This window comes from Podarcis bocagei, assembly GCF_964188305.1.
Source record: "Podarcis bocagei genome assembly, chromosome: 15".
Taxonomy (NCBI): Eukaryota; Metazoa; Chordata; class Lepidosauria; order Squamata; family Lacertidae; genus Podarcis; species Podarcis bocagei.
In genome coordinates this window covers 29,098,613-29,124,635 of record NC_138141.1, presented here as the reverse complement: position 1 = coordinate 29,124,635, position 26,023 = coordinate 29,098,613, and the positions used below count along the sequence as shown (strand labels likewise).

The window sequence follows — 26,023 nt, the reverse complement described above, 5'->3', positions numbered from 1 at the left end:
GGTGAGTATGTTTACCCTGGAAAAGTGGGGACTGAGAGGAGATATGATAGCCATCTTCAAATATCTTAAGGCAGGGGTCAGCAACCTTTTTCAGCCGGGGGCCAGTCCACTGTCCCTCAGACCATGTGGTGGGCCGGACTATACAATGGTACCTCTGGTTGCGAATGGGATCCATTCCAGAGGCCCGTTCGCAACATGAAAAGAGCGCAACCTGCAGTGGTGCGTCTGTACACACCCGGGTTGCGATTCGCTGCTTCTGTGCATGACATCATTTTGTGCTTCTGCGCATGCGCGAGCGGCGAAACCCAGAAGTAACCCTTTCCGGTACATCTGGGTCGCCACAGGACGTAACCTGAAAGAACGTAACATGAAGCAAATGTAACATGAGGTATGACTGTATTTTGAAAACTGAAATGAACGAATTCCTATAACCCAGAGATGCATTTTAAATAAAAGGACACATTCTACTCATGGAAAAACACGCTGATTCCTGGACCGTCCATGGGTCGGATTAATAAGGCGATTGGGCTGCATCCAGCCCACGGGCCTTAGGTTGCCTACCCCTGCCTTAAGGGCTGTCATGTGGAGAAGGGAGCAAGCTTGTTTTCTCATGCTCTGGAGGGTAGAACAAACGGCTTTAAGTTACAAGAAAGGAGATTGCGACTGAACATTCAGAAAAACTTTCTGACATTTTGAGCCCTTTGACAGTGAAACGGACGCCCTCAGGAGGTGACGGACTCTCCTTCCTTGGAGGTTTCTAAGCAGAGGTTGGATGGCCATCTGCCATGGATGCTTTTGCTGAGATAGGAAAAAAAGACTGGGCAAAAAGATTCCTGCAATACAGGGGTTTGGACTAGATGACCCTCGGGTCCCTTCCAACTCTAAGATTCTATGATTCTATTCCTTTCTTGAGTGTTTTCCCCGGCTGGAATGTCTTCTTGAGCTGTGGATGGAGATGGTTGTGCATGGATGTGCGCGTGCAGAAACTAGGCTACTGTACCAAGGTAATTGATGCATTTGTTGCCCTGCCCACTTTCACCTGTGGCCCTGCCCACCACTGCCATGTGGCCCCCATAACATTACCCTTAAGGGTATGTGGCCCTCGGATTGCACAAGCTTCCCTATCCTTAATCAAAACATATTTTCTCCCCACAAACCCTTTCCTTTATCAGTTCCTTCCTTGGACTAGTTGGGGGCCCAGGAATGCACATGCGCCAAAGGTAGCAGCAGCAGGAGGATGTGTTCCAAATGGTCAGTGGCAGTCAGTTCCGCAGGCCTTTGCTCTCCAGCACTGCCATAGGCCAAGCCAGAAGCAGACGGAGCTCTCTTCAGTTTCCCCCACTGTTTTGACGCTCCCCAGCCGGCAGATTTACAGTCCTCCTGTCTCAAGTTCATTCATTTTCTCCTCTTATTTACCTTTCTGCGCCACACGGTGTTTTCAGCAAAGATCACATTTCTGCCTCGGAGCAGAGCCTGGCATGCCAAGAAGGAGCTGATCCATAAATCTTTCCTTCCTTCCCCCTTTTATTCCATTAAGAGATTTAGCTGAGGTTTTGGAGGGAGGTGTGGTGTGTTTTTTGTCTTTGTTTTTGCCTGGGAGGAAAAAGTGTCTTGCCATTGCGGGGGTTCAGACAGCACAATTAATTAAAGCTTCATTTTCCTGCTCGTCTCTGTCTCCCCATTACAACATCTGCCGTGTGGATCCATGTCACGGGGATCGGGCAGGCGTGGAGAAAAAGGGATTCCTTTGAGGCATTGGATCTTAATTGAAACTTTTGAAATGGGATCTTGTTTGAAGGCCACGTATAGATAATTGTGTCACGTCCAGCGGGCTAGAGGAGTTCAGTCAGAGCTTCCCAACAGATGTTTTTGGCTGACTTTAGCCTCGTGTGATGGGAAGCATGCGGGGTTTGGGAGCTTTCCAAAAGACTTGAAAGTCTTTTTTTACCATTTCTGCCTAGAAAACGAGAGTCTCTCTCTGAAATGCTGGACTGGGCCATCTTCAAAGGGACTCAAGGGGCTTTGCATGGCTACCCACCCACCTCATTTTGGTGGGTTAGGGCTATCACAAGGATACAGTAGAGCAGGGGTAGGCAACCTAGCGCCCAGGGACCAGATGAAGCCTAATCGCCTTCTCAATCTGGCCCACGGACAGTCCGGAAATCAGCACATTTTTACATGAGTAGAATGTGTCCTTTTATTTAAAATGCATCTCTGGGTCATTTGTGGGGCATGGAAATTCGTTTATTTTATTTTTTTCAAAATATAGTCCAGCCCACCACATGGTCTGGATCGACCCATGGCTGAAAAAGATTGCTGACCCCTGCTTTGGAGTCTGAAAAGGTTCCACAAAGGGCAGTCAAAATGATCACAGGGTCTTTTAGTTTAGAAAAGAAGTGTGCATATGCAATAGAAGTATATAATATTATGCATGCCATGGAGAAAGTGGATAGAGAGATGTTTTTCTCATTCGCTCACCAACCTAGGACACCAGGGTCATCCAATGAAACTGAGTAGCGGAAGTTTCAGGACAGTCTTTTTCTCTTGTTTTGCAAGAATTCTTTTAAATTAATGTAGGGTCAAAGATACACATGTGAAAGAACATAAACAAAACCACAAAATGCAGGAGCAGTGCAGAGATTGTTCATGCAAATTAGTAGAGATCAGGTGGTATAGGATATGAGTTTTCATCTGTTTTTAGTTTATTGTTATTTTAACTTTTGGAAAGTCTTAAATTACTGGTAATTCACCTCACTCATAATTTTATTGTTCCCTTTTTTCTTTTTTGTAAACCACTTTGAGGCTTTTCTTTCTTTTTTAACCAATAAGCGGTGTATAATTTTATACATAAATAAATAACATATTAAAAAAGAAAAGCACATTGCGATTTGGCATGGGGAGAGTTTTGCATGTCCGAGTTTGACGTGTAAGAAATAAAGTCCCGCCAAACAGTGGAAAAGTTTTGCCTCTTCTTTGCCTTTAGAAACACAGAATTTGCAAGTTATTTTCCCTGCCCTAGCCAGAGTCCGCATAGTTTTGTATCGCTAAAAAATGTCCAGGTCTTGTCTTGCCTTCCATTTCTGAGCTTTAGAGATCCTTGCTGCATCCAGGTAAGGAATTCTTTAGATCATAAAGATGTCTGGACAGGCGTTTTCACACAGGAGGACCTTTTTTTCTTCTTCCATGAGGCCCATACTTAAACACTTGGAGTCATTGCCACAACTTGTAGCAATGGCCACCATCTTGAATGGCTTTAAAAGGGGATTAGAGAAATTCATGGAAGGCCATCAATGGCTACTAGCCATGTTGGCTAGGTATTGCATCCTCTGTCGGACACAGTATGCCTCTGACATATCAGTTGTTGGGGAGCACAAGAGAGGAGAGTGTTGTTCTGCTTGTGGGCTTCCCAAAGGCTTCCCACGGAAACAAGATGCTGGGCTAAACTGGGCCCCATTCTCTTAAAGCTCATGACTGGCCCAGGATCACCCAGTGCGCTTCAGGGCTGGGTGGGGGTCTAAATCATGTCCCAGCCCAGTGCTCCAACCACCAACAGCATTAAATAAACGATTTGCAAGTCAAGAAGCCCTCAGTTTAAATCTCACCCAGCCATGGACTCACTAGGCAGCCTTTGGCAAGACATCCTCTCCCCCCTGAAGTGTAGAGCAAGCATACCTTAAAGGGTTGTTGTTGTTGTTGTTGCCACTGCTGAGAACGCCATATCTGGGACACATAGGGAAAGTGCTTTCAGAGTCAATGGGGCTCCCTTCTAAGTAACTGTTCTTAGAGATTGGGGTGTCAGTAAATGAAATGGAGATGGAGACGTAAAGTGACTTGTGAAAGGTCATGGAGTGAGTCAGAACTCAGAATAGAACTTGTGCCATTTGAGTTTGCGGCCAACCTCTTATCCACTGGGCTCTGCTGATTGTTTAGTTTTTGAGTTTTGTCTTCGTTTTTAAGATTGTTTTTAATGTGGGAAGTTTGTGTGAGCTTGCAGCGTTCAGGGGTGGAACGGTTTCATTTTCTATTTATCCATTCAAACTGCTTACAATAATAGGAAGCTGCTCTGCGCAGAGTCAGACCAGTGGTCCACCTGGGTCAGTCTTCCCTTACCAGTGGACCTCCAAGGTTAGGGTCTCTTTCCAAGTCCTGTCTGGAGATGCCAGGACTTGAACCTGCAAAGCTTAGGCTCACTGTGTGCAGCCACAACTCTTTCCCTAAACAAAGCTAAGCCAGAACTGAGCCAGGAGCTTGCAGACCTCCTCTCTACCAGCTGAGCCATCAGCTCAAAGCAATTCACAATATTCTTTTTTTTAAAAAAATACAATTAAAAAAATCACAGTATAAATGTGTCCAAATAGAAACTGCAAATTAAGCCACAATCACAGAAGATGACCTAGCTCAGCCAAATGCATGTCCTGGCTTGCACTACATCAGTGTGGTGCAGTGGTTAGAGTGTCAGATTAGGACCTGAGAGACCCGGGTTCAAATTCCCCACTTGGCCATGAAACTCACTGGGTCACCTTGGGCCAGTTGCCACCTCTCAGCCTAAACTACCTCACAGGGTTGTTGTGGGGATTAAGTAAGGAGCATGAGAACTATGTATTCTGCCTTGAGCTCCTTGGAGAATAAGGTGGGATAGAAATGCAATGGAATAAATAAAATAAAAACAGAAAGTCTTTGCAACCCTTTTGAAAACCTAACATGGAAGCAGCTTTCTTAGCCTCTTTGGAATAGGATGGCCAGTTTAAGCACAGCTTAAAAAAGAAAATGCTTGGCCCCAAAATAGGACAAATGAAGGGACATATAACATTTGCATATGCTGGTTTATATGTAGCGATGTGAATTCAGAAATAATTATTAGAATTTAAATAGCAATGCAATATGAAAGATAAGGTATGGCAAAGTGTCTTAATTAACACACAAGCAAACTAAGCAGGAGACTCCAGCACAGAAATGTTGTCCTAGCCTTAGAGCTTGGGAATGTGGGTCTTTTTAAAAGATTCAGTACACATTTAGGAACATAACCAGAATTGGTGCAGATATATTGATATTTCTTTCTGATTTCCATTCATGGGTGCATCAGGGATTTCAAGAGAAGTGGAAGGAGACTTGTCCTGGGTCTCCATTGCTGTTGAACCGCAGCCATTGCTGACTGAAATGGGATGTTCTCAGGCTGGTCAGGAGGACATGGCCAGCTGGCCCTTTACCTTGACACGATCTCCCACCAATTTCGGAAGCAGCACAGGAGCATGTCAGGAGCAGATGTCTGTCTCCTTATTCACACAAAGAAGGGTGACAGAGCGACAGCCACTTCAGTCTTGGCTCGAGAGACTTGGCATAATGCGTCCAATTTTCACGCATTCTGGTGGCGGCGCTTTTTATAGAATTCTTTTCGGGGACATTTGAGCAAAGCAAGGAGCTCACAAATCCATGAGTAAACACAGTGGTGAGGGCTAAAGATGTTTGTGCAAAGCTGGGACAGAAGCTGAGCTTTCGAGCCTTGGGCACCGTTTGCGGCTGTCAAACGCTGGCCTGGTTGACAGGCCAAATAGTCTCAAGGCTGTTCATGCCAATATGGTAGCAAGTCCCGCTGAACATAGTTATTTTCAACCAAACAGGCATAGGGCAATGTGCTGGGCCTGGGGGTAACCCATGAAACGTGGTCCAGGGCCGGTCCAGAATCCAAGGGTTCTGCTAGGAGTCAGTCCAACAGGGCCAAGGCAGGACACAAGGCAGGAAACCAGGCAAGGACCGGTACAGGATCTCTGGCATACAACAATGTTGCTCCCGCAACCTGGGTTGGGGCCCGACAGCCTTTTATCTTTGTTGGGGTAATGACCGGTCCTGATCCCCCAGTGACTCACCTCCCTGTTTCGCCCGAAGGCGAGTACTCCTCCTGCAAGTACTCAGGTCTCTCCTTCTCTCAGACCTTAGTCTCTGCAGCTCGGGAGACGTCAGTGGGTTACTAGACCCAGGGGCCGCCTCAGCCTCCCCTGAGCCAACCAGTAGTGGAGCAGCTGTAAGTGATGGCCCAGCTGAAGGCGACGAGGTAATCCCCACATCTGGAGCCAGGGCAGGCTCAGGCCCCTGACTCCGCCCAGCTGGTGTTTGCTGCAGGGGAACCTGTGCAGACTAGAACTCTTCAGGGTCAGGCCCCAGACTTGGTTCAGGTGATGCCTGAGGTGCAGACTGAGACTCCTCTGGTTCCGAGTCTGAGCCCGAGTCCCAGGCCATCACAGGCAATCAGCAGTGGTGTGTAGTCAGCCAGTAGACATGGGAGACTAGGCTAGTCCCCTAAATGTTCCCTGTAAATTATAGCATTGCAGTATTACAGCCTGGTGCCTCCATCCCGAAACCCGTGAAGCTTCTGCCTGGCTTAGGGTGGGAGGCACAAAGCTCATGCATGCAACTTCAGGATGTCCCCTCTTCCTGCCCAATCGCCCTTGCTCTGATTGGGCGGCTCTGAACCACGACGATTCAACCTCTCCTGCAGAGGCCCTAACCTGTGGTGTAACCCCTCTCCTTCTCTGATGCTTGTTCCCCAGGCTCCCCTTCTCTGAGGGCCTATCCTCTCATCTCTGTCATCACCAGGCAGCCCTCGGCCGTCTCCCACTTCATCCCTGCCGCCGGCACTTCCCGCGTCCTCTCGCCACACCCGACGCCGGGGAGCACCTGCTCAGAGACCCAGGCCAGCGAGACCCACGGGAGCAGCGAGTCGGAGGCGGAGCAGTCCGTGCCCCGCTTGAAGAAGCCTCGCCGCAGCCGCACCATCTTCACGGAGCTGCAGCTCATGGGGCTGGAGAAGAAGTTCCAGAAGCAGAAGTACCTCTCCACTCCAGACAGGTTGGTCGAGGGGGCTTTGAACTCAGGACTGCTTCTCATCGTGCTGTAATATTCTGATTTCCAGAAGCTAACACTGATATTTTTTTTTAAAACTGCAACCGACAGTGGGTTGTCTCCATTACTCAGAGGAGACCTGTTGAAATTAATGAACATGGACGAGACACATAAAAGCATTCACACATCTGGGAAGCCTGACCACTTGAAAATCTTAAATATTTCCCCATATTTATTTAGCAACGAGCAAGTTAAATGGAAAGGAATTGCCCTTTTGTCCTGCTGATAATTTGTAAAACCTAAAAAAAATCTTCTACACTGGCCATCTGAAAACAAAACACATTCTGACTTGTATGGAAGGTGTCACTCCTTTCAATTACATCTTCCTATTTACACAAGAATAAACAAGAACCCATTTGCTGCTGCACAAACCGGAGAGAGGACTAATAATAATAATAATAATAATAATAATAATAATAATAATAATAAATAATTAATTTATACCCTGCCCATTTGGCTGAGTTTCCCCAGCCACTCTGGGTGGCTCCCAATCGAGTGTTAAAAAACAATACAGCATTAAATATTAAAAACTTCCCTCAACAGGGCTGCATTCAGATGTCTTTTAAAGATAAGATAGCTGCTTATTTCCTTCACATCTGAAGGGAGGGTGTTCCACAGGGCAGGCACCACTACTGAGAAGGCCCTCTGTCTGGTTCCCTGTAACCTCACTTCTCGCAGTGAGGGAACCGCCAGAAGGCCCTCGGCGCTGGATCTCAGTGTCTGGGCAGAACGATGGGGTGGAGACGCTCCTTCAGGTATACTGGACCGAGGCCGTTTAGGGCTTTAAAGGTCAGCACCAACACTTTGAATTGTGCTTGGAAACGTACTGGGACCAACAGGCAGATCCTTGCCATTTCAAATTCTTGCAAATATCCCCACTTCAAACCTCCACACTTTAGCTTCGCCGCATCATTTGCAGAAGCAAACTCTCTGCAGCCTTCCGTTTCTGGACAAACGTGTTTCTTGAGCTGGGGTTGGCGGCCGAGTCCTCCTCCCAGCCTCACCAGGATGCTGGCTTGTGATGTTCCTCTCAGCTGTTCAGGAGCTGAGAGCACAGCCATGGTGCCTGGGCACGTGGAGATGAGCTTGCTCCCAGTGGAGTGCTTGGTCACATGGTTGGGTCAGATTTCAAAGCACCCTTGCCTTAAATAAAGAAGAAGATAAAATCAAAGGAGACATGAGTAGATTGTATCAGTGGAAAATGCATACCAGGGCCGTGGGAATGCTTCAAACGCACACATGCCATCATGAATTGATGTGCAGTGATACTTATGAAGAAGAGAGAAAAGGCTTCTTCCTTCCTTCCTTCCTGGTACCCCTTTGAAAGGCTGATTCCTATGTTTCCACTGAAAGAGTAGGGATGCTGGTTCAATCAGTAGGGAAAGGAAAAGTTGCTGGTTTTTGTAGGCCAGTAGGGAAAAGTCTAAGATGGGAGCCTCTGCACCAATTCATCACATTATTCAAGATTTGGGGTAAAGAAGACTTTAATTACCGTACTTTTCTGTGTATAAGACAAGGTTTTTTACTTTAAAATTATGTTAAGAAAAGGGGGGTCATCTTATACATGGGGCAATTTCCCCCTATTTTCTTATTTTGGAGTCCCCAAAAATAGGGGTGGTGTCTTATAAACAGGGGCGTCTTATACACAGAAAAATATGGCAAAAGTATTCAATGATTGCATTGCTGATCAGAAATGCTAGGCAAAAATTCTGGTTGCAATTGCGCACGTTAAATCTGAGTGATGTGGGGAGCTTAAAAGCTCTTCGAACGCCAGGTCCATTTAAGAACATTAGAGGAGCCTGCTGGACCAAAGGAATGGGCCATCTAGTCCAGCATCCTGTTCTCACACTGGCCAACCAGAAGCCTCTGGGAAACCACCAAGAAGAACATGCGCACAAGAGCACTCTAGCCTCCTGTGTTTTCAGAAGCATGGCTGCCTCTAGCTGTGGAGGTAGCCATCATGGGTAGTAGCCATTGATAGCTCCCTCCTCCACTTGGGGTTTCCCCATGTCGAAAGTGCTTTTAAGCTCTCCACCTCGGTTGGAGGACAAGGCCCGCCCAGTGCGTCCACTCTAGGACACTCCTGTGAATTACCGTATTTTTTGCACCATAACACTCACTTTTTTCCTCCTAGAAAGTAAGGGGAAATGTCTGTGCGTGTTATGGAGGGAATGCCTACGGGTGGCATGCCTACGGATTTTCCTCCTCTAAAAACTACGTGCGTGTTATGGTCGGGTGCGTGTTATAGAGCGAAAAATATGGTACTTAGTTCTGGCACCCCCTGCTGTCAGGTTCCCTGGCTTCTGCCCTACCAGTCCCCCATGGGCCAGTGTTAGAAACTGAAATGTAAAAGCTAGGAGCTAAATGGCACCTTAAACCTAAGTTATAGGCCATAGCTGTCAACGCTTCCCTTTTTTAAAGAGAAATTCCCTTATTCTGAATAGGATTCCTCGCAAGAAAAGGGAAAAGTTGACAGCTATGTTATAGGCACAACAACGGGATGTATAGGTGCACTTTTTTATAACAAGAATACAGTGGTACCTTGGGTTACAGACACTTCAGGTTGCAGACGCTTCAGGTTACAGACCCTGCTAACCCAGAAATAGTACCTCGGGTTAAGAACTTTGCTTCAGGTTGAGAACAGAAATCGTGCTCCAGTGGCATGGCAGCAGCGGGAGGCCCCATTAGCTAAAGTGGTACCTCAGATTAAGAACAGTTTCATGTTCTTAAGAACAGACCTCCAGAACGAGTTAAGTTCTTAACCTGAGGTACCACTGTGCAAAGCTGAAATGAATGAACTGCAGCTAAAATATTATGTTCATTTCCCACATGATTCTAGTCCTTCCCCTGCCCACCTCCCTGATATTCTTAAGAGGGTTTCTTCTCCAGTCTTCAGAGAGTAGCTAGAAGTTGGGAGACAGCAAAAGGTCCTCATTTCCTTCCACTCTGCAGTTTTAATCTGAAATCTTAGGTGCAGTACTGCGCCCAGAACTCAGAAACTGCTTGTGCAAATGAAATCCCCTGTCGCAAAATGCACATAGAACAATGGGAGGTTTCGGACACTTCCATGGGCATCAGCCACTGCTGCCTGTAGATCCACTGCCATCCTGCGTAGGCCAAGGGCTCTTGCCCACAGTGCTCAGCACCAAGGGCTTCTTTGTCCCTCTCGTAAGGGGTCCTGATTCCATTCAAGGGTTTGGGTGGCTAGTGTGGTGCCAGCTCAGAACCTCACATGACTGGTTGGGCAACACCATCAATCACACACACGACTCTCTTGGCACTAATAAGCCTTGGCATCCTACGTGACTGAGCACGATGAGCCAGCGCAGCTCTCCTGCCCCTTCCCTCCCTCCCTCTTGTTTGTTGCTTTGGTTTCCTAGGCAGTGCCTGTTGTTTCTAAACAGGCGCAGCAACCAGTTTGCAAAGGGTTACAGGTAATCTCGCCGCGATGTGGCCCCTGCTGCCAACCAGGCGCCTTTCCCGTGTGAAGATTGAGATTCAGTAATGGCAAAACCTCCGCCAGGCTCCCAGCATCGCCTCCCAAAGATGCAGCAGACGTTGCTATATTTTCCTTTCCTGGTTGAAAATTCAAGACGCCCTTCCCTTGACGCTTCAAAAAATGGCCACGCATGCATGTTTTTTCTCAAGAGTCTCTCCTCCTCCTTGAAAACTGGTGAATGGCCTGGCTGGTCGCTCCTTCTGGATGAGGAATAAGGAAGGATGCCATCGTGAGCATCACCTCGGGTAGCAACAGGTCTTGGGGCAACCCCAATGCATCCCGTTTGATGCTAGATGTTTTCATGGCCTACTTGTGAAACTAGAATCATAGAACGGTAGATCTGGAAGAGGAACGCCAACAGTTCTTTAGTCCAACCCTGTGCAATGCTGGAATTATTACTAGTGGTTACTTAAAGGTAAAGGGACCCCTGACCATTAGGTCCAGTTGTGGCCGACTCTAGGGTTGCGGCGCTTATCTCTCTTTATTGGCCGAGGGAGCCGGCGTACAGCTTCCAGGTCATGTGGCCAGCATGACTAAGCCGCTTCTAGCGAACTAGAGCAGCGCACGGAAACACCATTTACCTTCCCGCCAGAGTGGTACCTAGTTATCTACTTGCACTTTGCTTATGTGTTGCCAAAAAAGAGAAGTCATCATTCAGCATCAGAAAAGGGGACAAAAGCAGACACAGATTAGCATGAAACCTGCAAAAAAAGTTAATTTATATATCTTAATACCGGTTCAGAGGTCACTGCTCTCATGGAAATGGAGATGCAATGTACCTCACCACTGTCGGAAAGACCATATGGCAAGGAGAGCAGTGTTCTTGCTCGGGTGGCCGTTCAACTTCATGACTCCTTGCACTCCCTCCTTAGGGCTCTTTATTTTTAAACTGGACTTTGGCCAGAAAGCCCTTCAAACATAGGGCCGCCCACTATGAGGTGGAGCATGTGGTCACCCTATTCCTCACACCAGTGTGCCCAGCAGCACACTGTTCAGGAGTCTTGCCAACGGCTTTGCCCTTGCCCTTGCTGCCTTTGATGTGGGTCTTAAAGAAAGCCCGAAGAGAACCGTTGAATGACGAGGCTCGCTAATGGCAGCAGAGGGCAGATGGGCCTGATAAGCAGCAGCCTTGATGGGCTCTGCCCTGCCGATAATAACACTCGGTGTTGCTATAGCAAAGCCGAGTGTTCAAAACACTCCGTAAAGAGTTGATCTCAGCGATGATTACAACAGCCCTGTAATGCAGGTAAGCATTAGAATGAGTCGGTGCTGCTGATTGTAGAGGGAGCATCAAAGCGAGTGGTTTTTCTGTGTCCAGGGCAGCTGTCCACCAGCTTCATCTGGTACGCAGGCTGAGACCCTACCTACCTGAGGACTGTCTCACAAGAATGGTGCATGCTCTGGTTATCTCCCACTTGGACTACTGCAATGCGCTCTACGTGGGGCTACCTTTAAAGGTGACCCAGAAACTACAACTAATCCAGAATGCGGCAGATAGACTGGGAGCAGCCGCTAAGATCATGTAACACCAGTCTTGAAAAACCTACATTGGCCCCCAGTACATTTCCAAGCACAATTCAAAGTGTTGGTGCTGACCTTTAAAGTCCTAAACGGCCTCAGCCCAGTATACCTGAAGGAGCGTCTCCACTCCCATCATTCTGCCTGGACACTGAGGTCCAGCGCCGAGGGCCTTCTGGCGGTTCCCTCCTTGCAAGAAGTGAGGTTACAGGGAACCAGGCAGAGGGCCTTCTTGGTAGTAGTGCCTGCCCTGTGGAATTGCCCTCCCATCAGATCTCAAGGAAATAAACTATCTGACTTTTGAAAGACTTCTGAAGGCAGCCCTGTTTAGGGAGTTTTTAATGACTGATGTTTTAATGTATTTTTAATATTTTGTTGGAAGCCACCCAGAGTGGCTGGGTAAACCCAGCCAGATGGGTGGGGTATAAATAATGTATTATTATTATTATTATTATTATTATTATTATTATTATTATTATTGAAATGTTGGAGGGTACGAGGTTGCCCAAACAACCAAACCAGATGGCAGCATGTTCCAACTTGCTATAAGGTTTGCTCCTATGTTTCCAGCCCATTGAGAAATGGGTAACGAGTGGAAGAAGTAGGTCACCTGTTGTCCCTCTTTAAGCCAAGTCCTCTGGGCCTTTTGGGGCTGCAACCAACTGGTAAAACGATTGCCATGTGAACACAGCTATTGGAACCCCACCGCAGAGAAAACGACCTGGCAAATTTTCAGGGTGATTCAGAGTCATCTACCGTGCAGCCGGTGGTGTGTATGAGACGTGACCGAGTGCACCAAGCTTGGCTTAGGCTGCCCTCGCACCTTTTGTGTTTCTGGTTCACTGATGCTAATCGTGGCAGAGGCACAGCGAAGATGTCATGCCAGCAGGTCTCTTTCAGATTTCTTTGTTCAGCAAGTTTCATCCGAGGAGATTAGTCTTTCACTTGGTCCTTAACCAACGGGCCTTACGTAAACACAGTGGTGCTTGGCTGTGTGTTTGTGTGTGCCCGCAGAGGGGACCTTCCCATATCTTATCAAGGAAATCTCAGGTGAAACCCAGTTTGATCTGAGTGCCATTGAGTTCTGAATCCTTAGGAAGCCAAGTTCCGTCTGGCTGTCCAGCCTTTGTGGAAAACCAGAGTAGCAACTCCACCTTTGCACAAGAAGGTCTATCTGTTGTATTTATACCCCACAGTTTTCTCTCTCCAAGAAGCTCTGGGGGGTGTGCATGGTTCTCCCCCCTATTTAATTCCCACAACAGCCCTGTGAGGTAGGTTAGGCTGAGGGGCAGTGAGTGGCCCAAGGTGGGGATTTGAAGCCTTGTCTCCCAGGTCCTAGTCTGACACGCTAACCACTCATAAGAGATCCTTTGCTGCAGTGTTCATGGGCAACATGGTACGCTCAGACACACACCCAGGTCAGAAAGGTTGGTGGCCTCTGTTTTAGCACCACCAAACCCTTAACATTGTTTTTGAACATGCATGAGACAGACCACAGGTCTGCAGAATTGGCCAGCCTGAACTTGCGGGTGTTTACGTAAGTCTCTTCTTGGGACCATTGCTTTAAGGAGCAATGAAAGCAATTTAACTGCCCAGTCCAAGGCATGCTGACTCAGGGAGAAATCCCACTGTGTTCAATGGGGCTTCTTTCCAAGTTAGGACTTATTTGCACCTCTGTTTGTTTGCCCAGCCACTCCCCCCTGGCAAAAGCTGTGGTTTAGCGGAACAAGCAGCGATGGGGTTTCCCACAGATTGCCATTTGTTCTGATTTAGCGCTAAAGAGCGGGTTTTCCTGAGGAAAGCAGTGGGGCAAAGGCAAAACTGCTTGGACCAGAGCATAGAAAGGCACAAGGCAAGCAGAAAACTGCACAAGGCAAGCAGAAGTGTGGATGAGCTCTTAGTGCACCAATCATTACTGCCTCCGTCTCTCTCCTATATAAGCCCCACAGGAAATTACTGTGCAGGTGATGCTGTTCAACCTGAAACAATCAGTTAAGTTTGCATTCCAGGACTTATTACAGATGGCTCTGTTGTGCTTCTGTGGCATCATGATCTTATTATTCACAAACAGGGGTGTAGCTAGCTGCTCCAGTACACAGAGTGGTGGGGGCGGGGTGAGTCACCCACAGGGGCCCCGAGCTACCGTGTCACTCCCAGGAGAGACGCGTGCCTTGGGTGCACTGCAGGCCAGGCCCCACGGTAAGTGCCGCCCCCCATGGTGTGCCATTTTGTCACCCCCTCAGGGATGACACCCAGGGCGGACCGCACTCCTGCACCCCCTTTCTACGCCCCTGTTCATAACATATCTCTCTGCTTTTCTCCTCTGCATCATTTTCTTTCTTAAGTCGTGGACTGTATGATATCAGACAAACAAGTCATTGCTCGTTTCTGCACCTCTCAAATGTTTGCATTGTCATTTGCAACAAATTATTTATTTGTGGGGGTGGGGGGAGAAACCTCCCCGCAGTTAATTACACCAAAGGAGGAATTACAACTTCTCTTTAGCTTCCTTTAGTTGATTTATTTGGACAGGGCACGTTGTCAGTCGATGATGACTATCTTCCCCTGGCTGTTAGTGTTCCTTGGTTTTCCCCTCCAGTGTCTGTACAACTTGTTCGCTTTCCGCAGGATGTGAGCTAATCAGATCTTGGCCGTGGATGGTGCTTCTTCCTTTCTGTCGTTGATTTGGATCTCTTGTTTTCCAGGCTGGATCTGGCTCAGTCCCTGGGCCTAACTCAACTTCAGGTGAAGACTTGGTACCAGAATCGCAGGATGAAGTGGAAGAAAATGGTAGGTACTGTGGTAAACAGAGGCATGAGTACAGGGTATGCCCAAGGCAAAAATGAAATGAAATGAAAAGGGGCAAAAGGTGTGTGTCTCATTTTTTTAAAATCACATTTTTAACGTAAAACTTAGTTGTTACTTTTTAAAAATAATTAGTTAAGTTGCAGTTTCTTTAGGCAGTGAGACTCAGTTCAAAGTAAACCCGCATAGGATTGAAGTGTAAGACTTCCTTAGTTGGGTGACATCCCTAAATGTGATTTTCATCCAAGAATCCTCCTGCTTCTCTGACACTTGGGATAATAAAATAATCTTTTATTAATGCCTTTCAGCATCAGAGTGGATTGCCTCCACTATCAGTGCCTTAAGATTTATTTACTTAAGAACATTTCTAGCCCCCTTTTCAAAAATTAACTTTAATAAATAAAAAGTTCTAAGTGGCAAGAAGAAAAAATCTCTTGATGCTTTTTGTTCTAGTTGAGTGCTGCAGAGCAAAAGATGAATCAGTTCCTCTAACAGTGAATTCAGTTGCAGAGTGCTGATAGAATCGTAGACAAAATGGGGAAACAAAAGTGAGGTATCTTCAGGCCTGGAGGAAACCCCTAAAAACAACAGGAAAGAAATCAGCATGGTGGAAAACTCTAAAAACACCCTATTGAGGACTGAGCATGCTCAGTGGGCTTGGAATGCTGACTGACTTTTGGGAGGAGGAATGGAAAACTAGGGGATGGGATGGAATATCCTGGGAGAGGGCATGGCAGGCTGGACAGGGCACAGGAACTCTCCATGCTGTAAGGTTTTGTTGCTGGTCCAACTTAACACTTTAAAAACCCCATGAAAGCAGCAATTAGACACTCAGCGTGTTGTTGTTTTTTTGCTCCAGGTCCTGAAAGGTGGGCAGGAGGCCCCCACAAAACCCAAAGGCCGCCCCAAGAAAAACTCCATTCCCAGCTCCGAAGAGATCGAAGCAGAGGAGAAGATGAACAGCCAAGCTCACCAGCCGGCTTTGGAGGAAAGCCAGGCCACGGAAGAGTGTGGGTTGACCGGAGAGCCATTGGAGGCCCCTTCAGAGACAGAGGAATCTCCTAAAAACACAGCTGAAACCCCTCTGGGAGAAACTGCATCAAGTTAAGAGAAAGGGAGAGAGAGAGAAAAAAAACTCCCCACACTTCCCAAAAGGACAATGTACAAACTGAAGGCGTGCACACTTGGTGCCTTATGAAATCGAACAGTATGGGTGGGTCGCTGTGGAGCAAAGAGACCCCATGTAGGCAGCAGCAACAGTTTCCTTCTTTCCAATGCAGTGTGTACACCCTCCCCACAGATAGTGGGGCCTGAGCTCTCCTCCCAAAGAGACTGCATGCTTGCAAATCTGAGACTTTGGAAATGCACAGGGAGCTGGGAGGAAGAGGCTCCTTAGCGAACAGCTGCCAGAAAAAAAAAAACTGTCCCTTTTCACCTTCCCCCTTATTATCCTCATCTGTGAAATGGGTTCCGAGCAGTGACTGCCAAACAAAACAAGAGGTCCTTTGTCGTCGTTCCAACATAGCATTCTTCTGCAACCAGTGCTTAATTGGGAACGGGCCAAAGCAAAGGTCTTTTTAACAGGGGTGTTTGGGATGTTTACGTTCCAGCACCACAAAGTGGGGGGGGGGGGGCTTTGAGGGAAACGCAGGAGCAGATGCCCGACTTCCTCAAGTCACTCTCTGACTTGGAGGGCTTGGCAGCACCAGTGGCCCATAGGGGCAAGACTGAAGTGGTGGCAGGAGGTGGGCAAGAGGCTGGGGCAGAGGCAAGAGTTGTGGGATGTATTGGTTTGGTTCATGGTGGATGTGGAAGTTGCATTGGCTGCAGCAGGGGCAAGCGGGTAGGCCTGCCTGTAGCCACCCAGAGCTCAGTGGTGGCAATACAAACTTCTGGCGCACATGGAAGGGAAAGTGGTAGCTCAGTGGTAGAGCATCTGCTTTAAAGACAAAAGGCCCCGGGTTCGGTTCCTGACAGGATCTCCAGGTGGAGCTGGGAAGTTCCATGCATGAAGCTCTGGAGTGCCACAGCCAGTTAGCGTAGGAAATCCTGATCTCAATGAAGCAATATTCGAACTCTCGGTAGAAGAGTTCCTTGTTGATGTCAGAAGAGAAGGCATATCTAAGGTCGGCTTGCCATGTTTCCAAAAGTGAAAATCCAGACAGAAAAGTTGTTGTACTTTTCTTTTCTTTTCTCCTTTTTGCCCAAAGTTGTTGAGCTACTTTTTAGGAACGTCGCCAAAAAAACAACACTCTTGATATGGGCTGTCCCAGATTTTCCCTGGACGTTTTTTTGAAAATTCCGCCTGCATGCCAGATCCCGGCTATGTCCGGGAAATTCCAGAAGTATGGCAACCCTAATCTAAGGACTTCAGAAGAGTCCTTGCTGGATCAGGCCCGTGGGCCATCTAGCCCAGCACCCTATACGCACAGTGGCCAACCTGGGGCAGACCATAATAACACTCTCTCAACAGCAGAGCCATTATGGCTAGGAGCCATCAATAGCCCTCTCCTCCTCCATGAATTTGTTAAACCTCTTCTAAAGCCATCCAAGTTGGTGGCCATCACTGCCTCCTGTGGGAGTGAGTAGTCAAGTCAAAGTTTAATTGTTGTTGTGACCATCTTGGTCGTTTTATCCCCCAAAAGGAAATAAAAGTATTCTGCGCCTACTATACAGAATATGCAGAGATACACCATTAAAATACAGGGACCACCAATTTATACAAATATACCTTGAAATGGAGACCTACACAGATACGTATCTGTATTACAGTGGTACCTCAGGTTACATACGCTTCAGGTTACAGACCCTGCTAACCCAGAAATAGTACCTCGGGTTAAGAACTTTGCTTCAGGATGAGAACAGAAATCGTCCTCCGGCGGCGCGGCGGCAGCAAGAGGCCCCATTAGCTAAAGTGGTCTTCAGGTTAAGAACAGTTTCAGGTTAAGAACAGACCTCCGGAACAAATTAAGTACTTAACCCGAAGTACCACTGTACATTGCTGATCCAGTCCACTGTATTGTCTTTGAGGAACGTTCTTCTCCGTCTTGGGCCTGCAGCCGCCAGACCTAGCAGAGCGAGTGGTTTAACTATGTGCTGCATGAAGAGGTGTTTTCTGTGCCCCGGAAGCATGCATGCACCAAGATCAGGGCCACTACCAAAGGCCAGCAATTCGGGGCACCTGCCAAGGCCTGGACCTATTCTGGAGGCCCACAACTAAACCCTAGCCTGTTGCTTCTGCTCTCAGCTGCCTGATCATCTGCCTTCTGAGTGTAAAAGCAGTGAGGGAGGGAAGAAGGGTCTGTTTCCTCTACTTGGCAGTGGCTTGGTTTGGGCCAGAAGAGAGAGGACCAGCAAGTCGATCTCAGTATTGTTTACGCTGGCCAGCTGTGGCTCTCCAAGGTTTCAGGTAGAGGACTCTTCTAGATCTACCTGGACCTCTCCTAGACCTACCAAACATCAAACCCAGCACCTTCTGAATGCAAGGCAGCTGCTTTACCGCTGAGCCATGGAGCTGGGAGTTTGTGCATTGAGACTCATATGACTGCAGTGAAAAGAGGGGAAAGTGACCAGGGAACTACAGGAGGGCTGTCTGCTGGCCACCTGTTCTTTGATAGAATGCTGGAAGGATGATGACAGGAAGTTTGGGGGAAGAATCTGGAGCAGGTCTTGGGCTCAGTGTAGGTGCAACTGTTGCATCTTCCTAAAGACAGAGGGGCAATAAGTTGAGTTTAAGTTGCCATAACTGAGGGTTGATTCACACTATTTCACGCTTGATCATTGAGCCTGGTCTACATCAGGAATGGAGAATCAAGCTATGTGCACACCATACTATTAAAGTACTTTCCCCCTGCCCAAAGAATCCTGGGAACTGTAGTTCACCACCCATGGAGCTATAATTCCCAGCACCCTTAAGAAACTACAGATCCCAGGATTCTTTGGGGGGAACCCATGGCTGTTAAGATTTTACATGTGGGAGGTGGGTGAGACCTGCCCCTTCCCCAGAGTGGTTTTAACAATTTGCTCCTTTTTCCTCAGGGAACTCTGGGAATTGTAGTTTTGTAAGGGGGATAGGGGGAATCTCCTAACAACTCTCAGCACCTTTAAGAAACTACCGTCCCCAATATTTTTTGGGGGGTAAGCCATGTAGTTTAGGTGGGGCCTGGGTTCCGATCCACACATTGGTCCAGGAGATGCAGATAAAATCTGTTTGCATTGAAATTTGCAAAGACTAATTTCCTCAGTTATCTGCAGTCTATTTCTGTGGCAGAATGAGGCAGGTCAGACATGCTTGGAAAGGATTTAAAAGTGCAATCCTATAGTTTTTGCATTAAAAGTAGAACCCCACTAAGGTAAATGGTACTTACTCTTCAGTAGGTGGGTATAGGAATACAACCCAAATTTAACTAATTTAGTCAGTTGATTGACTCACCCACAAAAATCTAAACATGTTTAGTCAGCAGTTAACTACATTGAGTTCAATGAGATTCACTTGCTGATGAGAAAGGGTTGCAACTTGAGACAGGCAAATCAATCAACGTCAGTTCCCCACTTGTCCAATCTGACGTTCAGTTCTCGACATTTTCACATCAGTTTGCAATTTTATTTTATTTTTTAAAAAGTCCTTATGAAAATTCATCAGCACCTTAGCATAGATTTTTCTAACATATGCATGCTTCTGCATGCAGTTTTGCCTAATACACACCAGCAGTTTCCGCTATTAGAAAGCACCTTTGCATGCTGTTTTCACCAACGTATGCATTTTTATGCACACTTTACCTTAGTGTGTATGCGGGTGGCGCTGTGGGTTAAACCACAGAGCCTAGGACTTGCTGAACAGAAGCAGTTTGAATCCCGGCGATGGGGTGAGCTCCCATTGCTCAGTCCCTGCTCCTGCCAACCTAGCAGTTTGAAAGCATGTCAAAGTGCAAGTAGATAAATAGGAACCGCTCCAGCGGGAAGGTAAACGGCGTTTCCGTGTGCTGCTCTGGTTCGCCAGAAATGGCTTAGTCATGCTGGCCACATGACCCAGAAGCTGTACGCCGGCTCCCTCGGTCAATAAAGCGAGATGAGTGCCACAACCCCAGAGTCGGTCACGACTGGACCTAATGGTCAGGGGTCCCCTTTACCTTTACCTTAGTGTACACATGTACATTTAGAGAACTGGATTGCAAAATTCGGAGAAGCGTCGAATTCAGAGGATGAGTGCCTTTTTATCCGTGTATCATTTTGAGAAGCGTGCATTTGATAAGGGCTGCCTTTAAATGTGGACTGAACCAAATTTATCCTTCATCCCTCCTTGTGGACCTAAATGTTGCAGCATCAGTATTTAAAGACCAGTCTTTTTCCCCCAACTGAAGTTCCCGGAAATAAGGTGTGAACTGATTCTTAACTCGAGCCCTTTGTGAAGCCTATATCAACCCAAAGAGATTTTCGATGTCTACAGCAACACCAGTGTTTTTAGAGCTTTTGCAGATTTGGATACGTTGGTCTCCAGATTTATATGGCACTTACTGTAGGAGCACTGAAATATCTGGGGGTGGCAGGGAGGAGAGCAAGGCACGGAATTCAGAAGAAAACTTTGCAGGAGGAGCGTTGCATTTATTTTCCAGCCCCGTGTGCCAAGATTAGATAAGCATCGTGTTTCCTATAGTCTTGTTCGAGGGTGCATTTTTGCCCAAAGGCTGCAAAGAGATGTATCAAGATAACCTTTATTTTTTAATTAAAAATAAAATATATAAATAAAGGAATTGAGTGGAATCTCTCTCTCCCTCCTCTCTCTCTCTCGTCCAAGGTTCTGAGAACTGGGTTTCTTCCTCTGCATTTTGCTGTCACGGGGCCAAAAAGCCTGGGGGTGGGGGAATCGAAGACCCTGTACTTCCCAGGGACAACAAAGCCCGGAGAGAGCACACTAGCTCTTAGATGTGTCCCTCAACCAGAAAAATTGCATTTAGGCTGGTTTAGGACCTGGCTCGGTCATGGGAACATGAGAAGAGCCCTGTGGGATGAGAATGAAAGATCCTCACAAGGTGGTGGACTCTCTTTCATTGAGCTTTTAAAGAGAAGCTAGATGCCCATCCTCCATCAGGAATTCTTTAGCTGTGATTCCTGCATCGCAGGGGGTTGGACGATGACCTTTGGGGGACCATTCTAACTTTACCATTCTATGAATCTACGATCCAGTTCTCACAGTGGCCAGGGGTTACTCTGGACAACTTATTTACTGAGCATTCTGATTTCCTTGGGCAAAACCTGCACAGAGGTTAGATTACAGTAGTACCTCAAGTTACATACGCTTCAGGTTACATACGCTTCAGGTTACAGACTCCGCTAACCCAGAAATAGTACCTCAGGTTAAGAACTTTGCTTCAGGATGAGAACAGAAATTGTGCAGCAGCAGCGGGAGGCCCCATTAGCTAAAGTGGTGCTTCAGGTTAAGAACAGTTTCAGGTTAAGAACAGACCTCCAGAACAAATTAAGTTCTTAACCCGAGGTACCACTGTATATTGAATCCTTCTGCTTTTTTGGGTGTGAAATGATTTGCTTCCCAGTAATCATTCCTTCAATACACACCTTTCAGTGCTTTTGCCCTTCACTTTCCTAACCTCAAGAAGTTGGTTTCTTTTCTTTTTTTAAAAAAAGCCGGTTTGTTTCATGAAGGTGGCAGAGTTCCTTAATCCATGTGAACTACAGGAGCCTAGATATTTTCCTGCAAGCTACTGGCCATCTTGAGGTTTCCTAGCCAGATGCCCACAAGCGACCTGTATGTGTGACTTTTCACAGTGCCATGAATAATAATAATAATAATAATAATAATAATAATAATAATAATAATTATTATTATTATTATTATTATTATTATTATTTCCATTTCTATACTGCTTTATATTTTTTTTGGGGGGGGGGTCTCAAAGCAGTTTGCAATCTACATTAAAACAGCATATAAAACAATCCAGAATAAAACCTTATTGAAGAAAGTCAAATATAAAGTATACATTTAAATACAATTAACATTCAATTGGACATAATGAACAGCAAACAAAAATATTATCCTAAACACCGAATGTGTGTGTAAGTGCAGCTCTGCTTGAGATGTGGCAATATGCGCCCTCTGAGTGCTGCCATGTGGGCAAGGAAGGTGGATGTGGGCATGCCCTTCTCCTGTACTATCAATCCCAAATGTGGATTGGAATCCCTGCATTGCAGAGGATTGAACTGGATCACCCTTTGGGTGCCCTCTGACTCTACAGTTCTATGGGTCAATAAACCCCCACACCCCATTGACTTGAAAGCATGAATGTGGAAGTGTGGGAAAGCAATGCATCCCTTTATCATTCTTTACCTTCTGGGGCTGCCAACTTTTATTCCTGGCAGCGCGCCTGTTGCCCTTATCAGCTCTGCTAACAAAAAGGTTGGAAATGTTGCCTGCCATGAAAGGCTTCATAAGATGGTTTGCTTATCTGTGGTGCGGTTGTTAAAGGCACTGGAGATCTGGCAGGAGAAAGGCAGGTAGACAACTGCCTTATCAACTCCTGGAAGCCCAAGACTCCAATTAAGTGTCTCTATATGTTGGATCTGCAACAAAATGTTACAGTACAGAGTGTTCCTGCTCAGGGCTCCAGCTCGCACAGTCATGCCCTTTTTGGGGACACACCACCCCGCCACCCTGATTTGCATTTCTCTCTTTCTCCACCCCTCAATAGTCAACATTCTACGTGCACTGAGCATCTTTCATTTATTGTTTGTTTTTGTTTACAGTAACCCAATAATTTTTTTTTCTAGTGCATTAGACTCAGATCTAAGGCACCCAGCTAAGCTAGTCTGCAGCAGAGGATCCCAACAGAACAGCATCTTAAACTAGTTACATACTGTAGAAATCCCTTCTCTTGTGGCTGAACTAAAAGGATGCTGGCTCAGCTATAAGATCTTGGAGAAGGAGTCTGGGAGGACAAGAGTTAACATCCGCCTGCCCTTAAGGAGTGTCCATATGTGCATGTTAAACAGTTTAATAAATTGTTCTGTGCATACTTAAGTTCACAAAGATGTGAACATGAGCCCAAATACTTCCAGTGGCAAGCGAGGGAGCAACATTATTAAATTTCAACAACAATTATTATTATTATTCTGTTGTTGAAAGTTAAGAACATTGCTACAAGCAATATATCACAGCTTCTATACCCTACATATAGTCAGGGTATTTAAAATGAGAGTCGTCTTAGAGAGCCATAGTTAAAAGGATAAGTCGGCAAATGTGTCCTCTTTTTTGCTCTTCAAAATATGGCAGCCCTCAGAAAACGAATGTGGTGCCCTCCATGTAATGCCTCTGGTCCTGCTTACCTCTGTCATGTGGCCCCCAGAAGGGAATGTGGCCCTTGAACCCTGAAAAATGTTATCCACCCCTGAACTAAGCCATGCTTTTTGTGTCATGTCAAAACACAGCCCAGGAAACCAAGATGCCACGAAGTCTGAAGCAGACAGAAATGCAAGAAAGCCACAGGACAGCCCCACACACCCTCTGGGGTGATCCTGTCTTGTTGCCATGATGTCCATGATGGAGGGAACCCAGAGAGATCTCCTAGTGGGTGCCCCCACCATAAAAGGCTAGCGTCTTGCTTAGTCGCTCATTCACACAAGTAGAACAGACTCCCCATTTCAGAGATTAGCCCTCCAACTCAAGGAGCATGGTGGTCCTGCAGTGGTGGGCACTCTCATTCTCATAGAATCACAGAATCGTAGAATAGGAAGAGACCCCAATGATATTCTAGTCCTACCACCGCCATTGCCCCATCATCGCATGGGATTTGGAATGACTGATTCAGGATACAGTTCTTATGCCGCTGGTAATTATAGTCTGAATTGGGTTGCTGAATTGTGATATTTCACAAGCACACATCCTTAAATTACCCCCTTTCAAATAATCTTATTTTTGTACATCTCAGTTGTCATTGACTGTCAGCTGCCATGGCGACCTGTTGCCAGGCAGAAAGGTAGGATATAAACATTGTTAATAAAAGAAGGAATTTATTGGCCTCAACCCAATGGCTTCCGCAAGTCTTCCCTTCTTCCAGTTGCGCTTCTTGGCTTCCCACCTTCTCAGCTGCAGCCCCTGGTTTGCATTCCCTGCTAGTCATTGGTCCATTAAGAATATACGAACATAAGAAGAGCCCGCTGCTGGATCAGGCCGACGACCCATCTAGTCCAGCATCCTGTTTTTGTAGTTGCCAGCTATATGCCTGAATGGGAAACCCACAAGCAGGATTCAAACACAGGAACAACTCTCCCCCCTCCTGCGGTTTCCAACAACTGGTATTCAGAAGCATTCTTACCTAACACATTTGCCGACTTCTCCTTTTAACTATGGCTCTCCTTGAGGGCACAAGGAGAAGGGGACGACAGAGGACGAGATGGTGACAGCAGTCACGAAATTAAAAGACACCTGCTTCTTGGGAGAAAAGCAATGACAAACCTAGACAGCATCCTAAAAAGCAGAGGCATCACCTTGCCGACAAAGGTCCATATAGTTAAAGCTATGGTTTTCTCAGTAGTGATGTATGGAAGTGAGAGCTGGACCATAAAGAAGGCTGATCGCCGAAGAATTGATGCTTTTGAATTATGGTGCTGGAGGAGACTCTTGAGAGTCCCATGGACTGCAAGAAGATCCAACCTATCCATTCTGAAGGAAATCAGCCCTGAGTGCTCACTGGAAGGACAGATCCTGAAGCTGAGGCTTTGGCCGCCTCATGAGAAGAGAAGACTCCCTGGAAAAGACCCTGATGGTGGGAAAGATTGAGGGCACAAGAAGAAGGGGACAACAGAGGACAAGATGGTTGGACAGTGTTCTCGAAGCTACCAGCATGAATTTGACCAAATTGCGGGAGGCAGTGGAAGACAGGAGTGCCTGGCGTGCTCTGGTCCACGGGGTCACGAAGAGTCGGACATGACTAAATGACTAAACAACAACAAATTACCTAACAATCATGTCTGCAGAACATAGCCACTGTGGCTCGCAGCCATCGATAGCCCTCTCCTCCATGAATTTATTTCATCCTCTTTCAAAGCCATCTAGGCTGGTGGCCATCACTCCCTCCTATAGGAGTGAGTTCCACAGTTTAACTATGTGTTGCATGAGTAAGCACTTTCTTTTTCTTCGTCCTGAGTCTTCCAGTACAGAGCCAGTGTGGTGCAGTGGTTCAGAGTGGTGGACTTGTAATCTGAGGAACCGGGTTCGCTTTCCCGCTCCTCCACATGCAGCTGCTGGGTGACCTTGGGCTAGTCAAACTTCTCTGAAGTCTCTCAGCCTCACTCACCTCACAGAGTGTTTGTTGTGGGGGAGGAAGGGAAAGGAGAATGTTAGCCACTTTGAGATTCCTTCGGGTAGTGATAAAGCAGGATATCAAATCCTCCTCCTCCTCCTCCTCCTCCTCCTCCTCCTCCTCCTTCTCCTTCTTCTTCTTCTTCTTCTTCTTCTTCTTCTTCTTCTTCTTCTTCTTCTTCTTTCAACATCCCAACATCCACTCATGAGTTTGAATATTATGAGAGAGGGAGAATTAATTAATTTTAATGGATCTACTGATCACAGAAGCTAGTTAGACACAACCCAAGGATGGCCATCTTTCCTGCCAATGTTCTTTGTGGAAACATGACCAAACTCTCCTAAAGAGAACCCTCGTCTACCAGCCGTTGCATGCTGAAGCTGTCTCGGGTCCTCAAGTTTCTCCTCATTTGCCTCCGAGATTAACAATTGGCCTGGGCCCAACTCTCTCTCCGCCCCCCCCCTTGCACCGAAACTTCTTGAGACTTAGACAGATCTGCAGGTGCAGTCTTTGGCCTCAAAATATCATTTAGCCCTTGGAGAAAGCCAGCAGCTCTGTTATCAGGTGGGAACTTTCTGACAAGTCTGTACAGGGTTGAGCTGGGCGGTGGGGGTGGAAAACACCTATTAGCAGAACAGTTCCATGGAAGACATAAGCTCATGTTCAATTCCCACCCCCACCCCCAATGATGGCTGTTCACTTTGGGGCAGCAGCTTATACGTACAATCCAGCAGAATCACATCGTAAATCTGTCCTGTTTCCAGTTTCAGGGAGGGGAAGGGGTTGCATGTCTGGAAGCTAAAACAAAAACCAACAACCCAAAAGAGCTTCTCTCTTTAATGTACAAAATTATCACAACAAGAAGAAGAAGACGGGGCTCAAGGCTTCCCTCTGAAATACTAGGGTGCATGGGCGTAGCCAGGATTTATGTTAGGGGAGGGCAGGACACCCACCTGTCACCATCCCCTGTCTGGCTCTGTCCAAGCTACCT

At 46.8% G+C, this 26,023-nt stretch overlaps 1 protein-coding gene and 1 long non-coding RNA gene across 2 annotated transcripts in view; both read left to right on the top strand.

The window, feature by feature from the left end:
- The window catches only part of LOC308574686, a 306,109-nt gene extending 285,630 nt beyond the window's left edge, over positions 1-20,479 (top strand). Inside the window, exon 2 of the long non-coding RNA XR_014002535.1 lies at positions 17,635-20,479. This is a non-coding gene — a long non-coding RNA (uncharacterized lncRNA). The remainder of the gene's footprint in view (positions 1-17,634) is intronic.
- BARX2 (BARX homeobox 2) overlaps positions 1-20,479 on the top strand; it is a 45,653-nt gene extending 25,174 nt beyond the window's left edge. Inside the window, exons 2-4 of the mRNA XM_081172799.1 lie at positions 6,546-6,843; positions 14,620-14,704; positions 15,579-20,479. Coding sequence (XP_081028925.1) covers positions 6,546-6,843; positions 14,620-14,704; positions 15,579-15,827 — 632 coding nt within the window. The 3' untranslated portion in view covers positions 15,828-20,479. The remainder of the gene's footprint in view (positions 1-6,545; positions 6,844-14,619; positions 14,705-15,578) is intronic.
- Positions 20,480-26,023: the final 5,544 nt, after the last annotated feature.